This window comes from Triticum aestivum, chromosome 2A (assembly GCF_018294505.1).
Source record: "Triticum aestivum cultivar Chinese Spring chromosome 2A, IWGSC CS RefSeq v2.1, whole genome shotgun sequence".
Taxonomy (NCBI): Eukaryota; Viridiplantae; Streptophyta; class Magnoliopsida; order Poales; family Poaceae; genus Triticum; species Triticum aestivum.
Window position 1 is genome coordinate 696,783,586 of NC_057797.1, and position 10,773 is coordinate 696,794,358.

General features: G+C 40.4%; 1 protein-coding gene across 1 annotated transcript; it reads right to left on the reverse strand.

The window, feature by feature from the left end:
* Positions 1-5,075: 5,075 nt before the first annotated feature.
* LOC123190327 (60S ribosomal protein L12-3) lies at positions 5,076-7,042 on the reverse strand. The gene is made up of 2 exons (XM_044602947.1): positions 6,447-7,042; positions 5,076-5,301 (listed from the first exon to the last, which is right to left on the reverse strand). Exon 1 carries the CDS (start codon positions 6,947-6,949, stop codon positions 6,449-6,451), a length of 501 nt encoding a protein of 166 aa, XP_044458882.1. The 5' UTR covers positions 6,950-7,042; the 3' UTR covers positions 5,076-5,301; positions 6,447-6,448.
* Between the last annotated feature and the right edge of the window lie 3,731 nt (positions 7,043-10,773).

Below are 10,773 nucleotides of genomic sequence, written 5' to 3' on the forward strand. Positions count from 1 at the left end.
GTTTTTTGCAAAACTTTGACTGTTTTATGCTTATTAATGCATATTTAGAAAAACACAATTTAGGTATAAATTATGTGCAAATTTTGTCATTATTTTATTGATTTTTATACATTTTATTATTTTAAAGTGTAATCTCAATACCACTAATTTATTGCTTCTTTGAAACTACTAGTTCATCAGTTTTTTTCTTTGAAAACTTTATTATTTTGATTTTGATTTTGTTTTTATTTCTTTTTCCTTTTTGTCTTAAAGGGTATACCAATGTCACTAATTCATTCTTTCTTATAAAAAGTTGTTATTTTGATTTTGTTTTAGTTTCTTTTTCATTTCCTTTCTTCCCTAAGGGTAATACTACCAACGCCACTACTTCATTCTTCCTTATAATACTTTATTTTTTATTTATTTTATTTCTTCTTTAAGGGTGATAATAATGTCATTGATTAATTCCTTCTTGAAAACATGATTTTTTTGCGAAACTTTCAGTATTATATGCTTATTCTTTCATATTTTAAACATTACGATTTCCGTGTCAACTGTGTGCAAATTTTGTCATTATTGAATCTAATATTTTAATAAAATTTATAGTATAAAAAAGCGCAGTTAAAACCATGGTAGATTGGTAGTTAGAAAAATCATGGTATTCTAAGAACACTTGGGAAACAGGGGAATGAGGGGGAGTTGTATGGTTGGGAGCGAGCTATGTCTCATTGTAAAGATGACCGGTATTAACATCTCTGTATAATTTTTTGAGAAACACTCCTGACTGTGATGATTTTTGTCTAATGAGACGGGTGATCGGTAGCGACATCGATGTACGTGTAGCAGTTTTATCTCTGTGGGCGTAGATTTTTTTTTTAGAAACACTCAAACAGTGACGATGTTTTTTGACTAACGAGACGGGTGATCGGTAACAACATCCATGTACGTGTAGCATTTTTAAAGAAACACTCCGACCATGACGATGTTTTTGGGTGTGTTTGGTTGCAAGGGCGGTTATGAATGGGTTGGGATCGTTCAGAAAATAAGCATGTTTGGTTATAAAGCACATGAATGGTTCGAGCCAAAAAAAGAGAATATGCCATGAAGATGCTGAACCGTTCCACCCAACCAAATCGGTCGAATCAAATGGACACCCTTTGCATGCATGACTATGTGAGCATGACTGGTGGTCCTGTCCTAAATAATTAGCTCACCACTTATATTCAGCCAAACACATGAATTGAATGGTTCAATCCCAAAAAATTGAACGGTCCCAACCCATTCATACGACACCTTCAACCAAACGCATCCGGGAGCCGCTCACACGAGCGTCCCTAGCGCTGGTGGTCACCCTTGGACGCGCATGCAGGTAGCTAGCCAGCGAACATGCCAAGCTAGCTCATGCACAGATGTGCATCTAGGAACTAGTACTATGTAGTGGCGGAGATGTGTAGGAACATGTACAAGTGGTACTATGTACGTAGGGGCAAGACCGAGTAAAAATTACTATGTGCAGATATACAGGTGATAGCTCATAATCGTGAGGCCGTCCAGTGACCGAACCACGATTAGAGCCTCGGGCAAAAATTAAGCACTTCTAATCTTTCCCTAATCTTCCTAATAATAAAGCACGGATTGACTCGGATTCACCGTCACAATACACTTTCTTTTCATGTCATAATACGCTTTTACAATTCAGCAACCCGACACAGGGGAGGCCGAGCACACCCAGCTCCTCCAGCCCACCACACGCTCGACGTCGGCCAGCGGCCGTGCGGCTGCCTAGAAGAGATAAGGTTGGCCGTCTAAGTGTATCCACGTGAAGAGAATAAAGACACCGTGCTTGAGCTAAAAGCAGGTCCAATGAAAATCAAATAACATACTAAATACGAATATTTTTAGATACATCCATATGTATCAAATTAATATACTACAAATAATATGGTATCTAAAATCATTTGGTTTTAGATATATTTGTATGTAGACAAATAATATGAATCGGCTAGAGTAACTTTACTTTTAGAAAAGTGGATGGGATGAATAAAATGCATACTAAAAGGATGGACTGATTGTCAACTCATGCCCCCTATAATCCTTCGGTTTCTAAGTATAAGTCTTTCTAGAGATTTCAATATGCATTACATACGAATATATATAGACATATTTAGAGTTTAGAGTCACTCATTGAGTATTATATAAGGTCTGAAATGCAAATGCAATATCTTTATAAGTGTATGTGTCACTCATTCTAATATACTCACACGTTTAAAATAAGTGCATATATGATCTACCACTTGCTATTTGCTTACAAATCATGACACGTATTGTTTTGTTTTTTATCGACTTATATTTATGTAGGTTCATCAAAAGGGAGTAAATTTCCCAGTAACACTACTCTAACCTTTTGCTGCATTTTATACAAGATGTGCTTGGTGGACCATTAAGATGACAATATTTTTCCCACACCTTCCCTCTGCTTGGTGGTCGTTCCAGCAGGAGTAAGATGTGTCTGTTGGCTACGGCGGAAGCAGCAGATGGGCGAGTGTTGTGCCATCATGTGGAGAACGTGTAAAAGATGTTTGTAGTGCGCGATATGCCACCACGTCTTCATTGGCGATCCAGTTGTCGCTTGTCACTGAAGCATTCCTCCCCTGAGCACCGCCAGATAGAAGCTCGCCTCGCCGAGGAATGAAGGTCTTGAGACAATATTATCAGGGCTCGAGTGTGTGATATTCTCCCGTTGCAACGCACGGGCCTTTTTCCTACTAATAATAAACTACGGATTGACTTTGTCGGGTTCATTGTCACAATACGCTTTCTTTCCATGAATTTACGCTTTCAGTTTGAATTCAAAATATATACACGAGGTGGTACTAAATTTTGAGCTTCGTGCGTCGCCTGATCGAGCACGCGATCGAGCATCCTCCCGTCTCGTACATCCGGCCCACCTTGACCTGTCCACGAAATCATGTAATTCAGGCCTCTTTTTCTCACGTCTCACGCATATGGGCCAACTTGGGCCGCCGCTCGAGGACTAAGTTGCTGCCAAAAAAAAATGCGGCAGCAAGAATCAAACTCACAACCTGCGTTTGGATAAAATTACATGGTCTAGCTGACCTATCTCATGGTTGTTGAAAACAACGGAGTCTCGGTTCTTTATATATAGTACCACCTCGCGTCTTTACCTACAATAACACCAGTTTATATACATCTGCGAATTCAAATCAATAAGCCGCCTTGAGGATTAAAAAGGAGAAGAGGGTAAACAATCGGCCCGTTCTTCCCGGAAGAATTAAGAAGGCCCTGAAAAAGAAGGAAATCAAAATAGGTGCACGTGTGAAGAAGACATGCAAAAGTTAAAAATGTGACACTTATTAATCACACATATATGTATACCCCAGTTCTCAAAGGAGGAGAGAGCCATGCCGCATGGCCCACAAGGCCAACAACGCATATGTTAAGACTTTTTTTTAATCACACATACGTTAAGAGTTTTTACAAAGAATTTCAAAGAAAATTCTTCTTCATGTTACAGATATTTCGCGTGGGTCATAAATCAAATCATCATTATGTTTTAGGTCACGCTTATTGTTTTTTGCGAATTCACAGTGATTGGATTATGCGTGGCCGATGCGATTAATAAGTGTCACATTTTTAACTTTTGCATGTCTTCTTCACACGTGCACGTCTTTCTTCATCATATGTACTGCAGGAAATTTGCAATGCACGGGTCCTTTTGCTAGTTATCCTAAAAAAAAAATTGGATGCCAAGTTGAGACAACATGATACAGGTCCCTTGACGGACTAATACTCTAGTGGACTTGGGCCAGATCATATACGTGTGCATTTAATCGCGAGAAAAAACTCCCACACCCCGGTTGCAATGCACGGGTCCTTTTGCTAGTTATCCTAAAAAAAATTGGATGCCAAGTTGAGACAACATGATACAGGTCCCTTGACGGACTAATACTCTAGTGGACCTGGGCCAGATCATATACGTGTGCATTTAATCGCGAGAAAAAACTCCCACCCCCCGGTTGCAATGCACAGGTCCTTTTGCTAGTTATCCTAAAAAAAATGGATGCCAAGTTGAGACAACATGATACAGGTCCCTTGACGGACTAATACTCTAGTGGACCTGGGCCAGATCATATACGTGTGCATTTAATCGCGAGAAAAAACTCCCACACCCCGGGCCGTGGCTTTGGGTGCGGGCGACTAAAACGATTCCGAGTTGACTGACCCAAAATTGATTTTCAGTCGACTGTCTAATACTCCCTCCGGTCCTTTTTATTCTGCATATAAGAATTGTCTGAAATCAAACTTCATACAATTTAATCATATATATGAAAAAATATCAACACCTATCATGCTAAAGTTATAGAATATGAAAATTTAAGTCATGAAGCATCTACTGATATTGACTTCACAACGTGGATGTTGACATTTTTTTTCTATAAAGTTGGTTAAATTTTACGAGGCTTGACTTCAGACAAATTTTATATACGAACTAAAAAGGATCGGAGGGAGCAGTAGCGAAACTTTGGTCCACCCAGCCCAGGCCACGCGCAACGCCCTGTTCTTCTGATATTCAAAGATTTGACCTGTTCTTATGATGTTCAGAGATTTTTATGTTGCGAGGAAGCAGGGGTGAGATGAGGATGGACGTCGAGGTGTTGATTCTGAAGAAGGGCGAGCTAGAGCACGGACACGGGAGCACACCGCCCCAACCACGACGAAATGTGCCGGACTCTGGGCGAGGGCAGCAGGTGGGCAAGCTGAAACTTCCTTCGCTGGTGGATAGAGTGTGCTCCAAAGGACTGCAAACCAAGGGAGGTCAGATTTGATGACCATGATGATAAAATCCCACATGGCGCATACTCCACAAGATAGTGGTTCTGCTAGAGTTGCTCCTATATGGCTGAGATGGCTCCCTTCGCTCATGATAGGAGCAACTCTAGCAGATGATAGGTGAATGCGCTATCTTCAGCTTCTAGGAAGCAAAGAGCCCTCCCGGAAGCTCAGAACTGCATCATTCACAACAGCATTGGCATCATTCAGTTAACTGAATCCCACACACCCAAGGAAATGACATGGAACAACAAACTTTCAACCCACTGAATGGTATAGATTAAGTTAACCCAAGTGCACAAACTACATTGCAAAGACCAAATATGCAGTAGTAACAATGAGGTCTCACAGGATCACTGCTAAAATATGACAAAAAGAGGAGGGATCACATCGTCTGGGAGGTACATAAGCAACATTTGCGACAGGGTATGACTTCCATATCATCAGATGATAATCACCTCGACATCAGGCCTGCAATGTAAAAACCATCAAACTGGTGAGATAGAGCTCATGACTGATTTCCAAGAAAGCAAGTGTCTAGGATCAAAAGCATACTTGCAAGCATCAGTTAAATTCATGTATCTATTCAAATAACCATTTTTGGTGGAGAGGACATGACTCAACCAACATTCAAATAGTAAGTAATCTGCAAGATAAAGTCTGTCTCTTGTGTGCTAGCGCAAAACAAAGATACATCCTCAAGAACAAGCACGTCAGTTACTCGCATACGATAGAATTTTGCAACAAATCATCAAAACATCTGCCCTATTTATCCTGCAATTCAGGAAATAAGGAACTACTGGGCTGGTAGATTTAGTAGTAACTTATCATTCAAACAATGTCACAAGAGTGCATATGATAGCTACTTTCACTACAGAAAAAAAAAATCAAAAGTTTGCATATATATGTCTATAAACAAAAGAGGAGCAGTGATTAACCAGCGCAAGCTAACAAAAAATCTTTGACTCACACGATTGAAAGAGAACTAATGAACTATTTAGAGATCAAAACAATACAGAGAACATATCGCCCAGTCAATACCAGGATAGAAACTCATGTCTCTACAAGCAATTTCAACAGAGAAGAAAATAAATTTGCAATACATAATTTGCTTCGCCTAGCAGCACAACACTTGTATTGCTCTTCCACAACCCCATTTTCACGGTTTAGACCCCATTTCGCTCGCCGCTACTACGGGAACCGCTTGCTCTCTTTTCCTCGGGCTACTAAGATGTTTCAGTTCACCCTCGGGGGGACCATACCAGGGAATTCTACCGTACTCCGTGCGGCTATGGTTGTTGATCTTGCAGAGCCTACCCAAAGGTTCAGGCCGGATTGTAGGAAGTGGGTGATACGAAACAAACAGGTCCACATAGTAGTACACACAGCACTGTTGAATATTTTGCCCATTTTAACACACATACTCTGCAATTCAATTAAAAATTTAAGGGGAAACTGCTTGTAGCAGGTTGAATTTCCTACCCACATCGTCTGGAAACAAGGGCTACATCATATTTTACTGGTCACAACAAAATACCAGAATGGACTAATCTAAACCGTAATAATCCAACATTGCATAGCAACAGCAGTAATGCAAGAAAAGCTCTCGGTTATACCTTTAAGCGGAGGGGATCTCGACCTCGCCGTCGTCGATCTCCGTCTGCAGGTCCTTGGGGTCCTTCCCGTCGACGGTGCAGCCGACGCTGACGCAGGTGCCGAGGATCTCCTTGACAGTCCCGGCCATCTCCTTGGCCATGGACCTGGGCTTCATGATCTTGGCGATCTCGATGACGTCATCGAGGCTGATGTTGCCGTTGTGCTTGATGTTCTTCACCTTCTTCCTGTCCCTCTCGGGCTCCTTGAGGGACTTGATGACGAGCGCCGCGGCCGAAGGGACGACGGAGACCTTGGCCTGACGGTTCTGGACGGTGAGCTTGACGGTGACGCGGAGGCCCTTCCAGTCCTTGGCCGTCTCCTTGGCGATGTCCTCACCGATCTTCTTGGGGGAGAGGCCGAGGGGCCCGATCTTGGGGGCGAGCGACGAAGCCGCGCCGACCTCGCCTCCGGTCACCCGGACGTAGACCTCCACCACCTGCGACGGGTCTAGCTTGGGCGGCATGGCTGCTGTTCGGTGGCGGGCGGCGGCGGCGGCGGCGGCGGCGGCGGCAGGAGGGTTTGGGAGAGGCTTCGGAAGGGCAGTAGGGTTCGGCACGAAGAGTTATGCGAGCTTATATAGCACCTTCCTTGTGCTCGTGCTGTGTCATTCGGGTTGGGCTTTATGTGGCCTGCTATGAGGCCCATTTTGTGTCAGCTGAAATGAAATAGAAAACCCTTGTTTATATGTATAAAAATAAAATAAAAAATTATGTCCGGCATCCCTCGGTGCACTAGGAATCTAGAGGATTCGTGGGCTTGGAATTATGAGAAAAATGGTATTTTCACAGTTAGATCCGCATACCGCATGCTTGCAGATACCAAAAGGAGAAGAGAGGACTCGTTGGGAAACAATGCAACTAGATCAAATTATGAGGAAGATGCAAGGGAATGGACTTCTATATGGGCAGTGGAAGTACCAGGAAAAATAAGAAACTTTCCGTGGAGACTAGCGAGGTGCCCAATCCCGACGGAGGATGTTCGACATAGTAGAAACATGGCGGACAGTGACAAGTGCCAGCTGTGCGGCGCACAAGACTCATGGAGGCATTCACTTTTGGAGTGCTCATCGTCAAGATGTATTTGCGCTTTAGCTGAAATGGAAATTGTTGATCTCTTTGAGTCTATGAGAGAACCAAATGCCGAGAGTTGGATTGTCGCGATGATCGATAACTTGGAGCACAAAAAGCTCGTAGAGTTGGTCGTTACTCTTTGGGCGATTTGGACAGCGAGACGAAAGGCAATTCAAGAAGGGATTCTACAAAGCCCACATGCTACTCATTCTTTCGTGACTAGCTTCATCTTCGAGCTTGAAAATGTTCAATGTTCACAAAGAAGGGTTGCTCCCTTAGTACGACATGCAAATTCAGGCAGTCGAGGATCAGTTTCTTGCTAGGGATGGACGGCATCGGGTGCTGGTCGGGTTAAAATACATGCTGACAGAGGCTTTTCCAGAAATGGAGAGCGAGGTGCAGCAGCTGCAATGTACAAAAATAATGAAGGCGTATTTCTAGGATCTTCTGATATGGTTGTTGAAGGCATAACTGATGCAACAGTCTTAGAAGCCTGGGCATGTCGAGAAGCTCAAGCGCTTGCGCTTGATCTCATGGAAAATTTTATTGTTGTTGTAAGTGATTCGAAGACGGTGGTTTCAGATATTGAAAAAGGTACAGAAGGGCGGCATTCTTTCATTGTAAAGGAGATTGCAATGCGGGCGATGGAGTTTGGTACATGTGACTTTATTTTTGAGGGTCGAGCACTCAACTGGGAAGCTCACAGTTTAGCTAAATTCGCTAGTTCTTTAGATGTTGGTCGCCATGTTTGGCTAGGGGCTCCTCATGACCCCCTAATTATCCCTGTCAACCTTGTTACTATTTAATAAAGCTTGGTTTACTGCTAAAAATGTATAAAAATAAAATTATTACCCTAAAAATGTATAAAAATAAAAATAATTACCGCTCCAAAAATTATAAAAATCATTTTCCCTAAAATAAATAAATAATTTATATTAAAATTATATAAATAATTGTCCAACAAAAATCTAACAAGAATTCACTGAATGAAAGTAAAGTAGAATTTATTTACGAAACTATAAAACAAATAATGCTTAACCTCCTAACTTTTTTATAATTAATCATATTTTTTCCTTGGAGAAGTACCCTCTCAAATAATTGGATAGGATTAATACAAAAAATGGTCATCGAACTAAAAGTTTGTTCATCGAATTTAAGAAATGTTCATCAGCTCATCAAATTAAAAAATGTTCATCAGATTTTGAAATTTGTTCATCAATTTCAAAATATGTTCATCAATTCAAAATATGTTCATCAAATTCAAAAAATGTTTATTAAATTCCAAATTTGTTCATTTATTTTATAAAAATGTTCTTGGATAAAAAATTTGTTCATCCAGTTCAAAAGATATTAATCGAATTAAAAATTTGTTCATCATTCAAAAATTCTCATAAAAATTGTTCAGAAAATAAAAATCATTAAAATTTAAAAATGTCCATTCTTTTGAAATTTTGAATTTAAGAGTTGTTTTTGAATTCATGCACATTTTTGGAAGTCAAAACTTTTTCCAAAATCTCGAAAAAAACAGGGGGCACCTCGCCCCCACATGAGCCAATCCAAATTCGCACGAGGGCGAGCAAGGGGTGTGTGTTACCTCGCTCCCCAGCAAGGCAGCACGTAGGTCATGGAATAGGGGCTGCCCGAGTCTATGACTCGCTTTATGTGATAATGAAGAACTTGTCGCCAACACAGCTTGGTACTGGGCCGGCCCAGTGTCACATTCTTTTCTTTTCTACTTTTGTTTATAATAATAAAGTGTAATTGCTCAAAAAATAGTAAAGTGCATGTGCTTTGCATGTCGACACTTACCAAAATCAAGAAACATGTAAACAAATATGATAAATTTTGAACTCAAATAGCTGTAACTTTACGAATAATAATTCGGGTTGTGTTTCTTCATCTATAGAAAGTTTGACCTCTTAATTTCACCATTTATGCTAATTTGGTTAGCTTGTAATGTTTTTATTAGTCAACTTTTTTTGCTCAGCCCTAATTTTATGAAACGTGCTCTAGTTCGATGGGCCAATCTCTCATTTGATCCTTGGATTAAGACTCAGTTGGCACATGATGGAAAACATGTGAACAGAAAAACTAATAGCACAAAATTGAAAGGTTGATCATCTATTTGGAATGCTGAGATCAAAAATACTTTTGAATATTTAGGAAGTGAGTCAGTTATATTTCTTGAGAAACCATATTGAACATAGTTCTCCCTAGAAGATTCACTTGTGATTTCTCAAATGAAACTAAAGAAACAAAATTTCTAGAGACGCGTTGTCCTTATAATCATCCGGATCAGTGTCAAAGCTTGCATCGATGTAACCCTTTACGACTAAGGATAATTTTGACCGCTGTCGGTGATCCATTCCTGGATCACTATTGTAACCTCTTGCCAAACTCATGGTGAGGTACATAATAGGTCTGGTACACATCATAGCATACTTTATAGAACCTATGACTGAGGCATAGAGAATGACTTTTCATTCTCTTTCTATTTTCTGCCGTGGTCGGGTTGTGAGTCTTTACTCAACTTCACACCTTACAACTCAGACAAGAACTTCATATAGGTCTGGTACAAATCTTTTCAAGGTATTTACTCATTGAAAGTCTTATCAAGCATCTTGATCTTTATAGATCTTGATGCCCAATATGTAAATAGCTTCAAAAAATTCTAATTCAAATATCATTTTATGCTATCCAGAAAATTCTACATAATTTCCGATCAACAATATGTCATTCACATATACTTATCAGAAAGGCTGTAGTGCCCCCACTCACTTTCTTGTAAATACAGTCTTCTCCAAAAATATGTATAAAACCATATGTTTTGATCACATTATCAAAGCGTATATTCCAACTCCGAGAGGCTTGCATCAGTCCATAAATAGATCGCTGGAGCTTGCTCACTTTGTTAGCATCTTTTGGATCGAAAAGCCTTCTGTTTGCATCATATACAACTCTTCTTTAAGAAATCCATTAAGGAATACAATTTTGACATCCATTTGCCAATTTTCATAAAATGCGGCAACTGCTAACATGATTCACACAGACTTTTAAGCATCGATATGAGTGAGTAAATCTCATCGTAGTCAACACTTTGAACTTGTCGAAAACCTTTTGTGTCAAGTCGAGCTTTGTAGATAGTAACACTACTATCAGCGTCCGTCTTCCTCTTGAAGGTCCATTTATTCTCAATGGCTTATCGATCATCGGGCAA

What these genes read in the sequence shown, in the direction of transcription:
- LOC123190327 (XM_044602947.1), bottom strand. Translation starts at nt 6,949, where the DNA reads ATGCCGCCCAAGCTAGACCCGTCGCAGGTGGTGGAGGTCTACGTCCGG.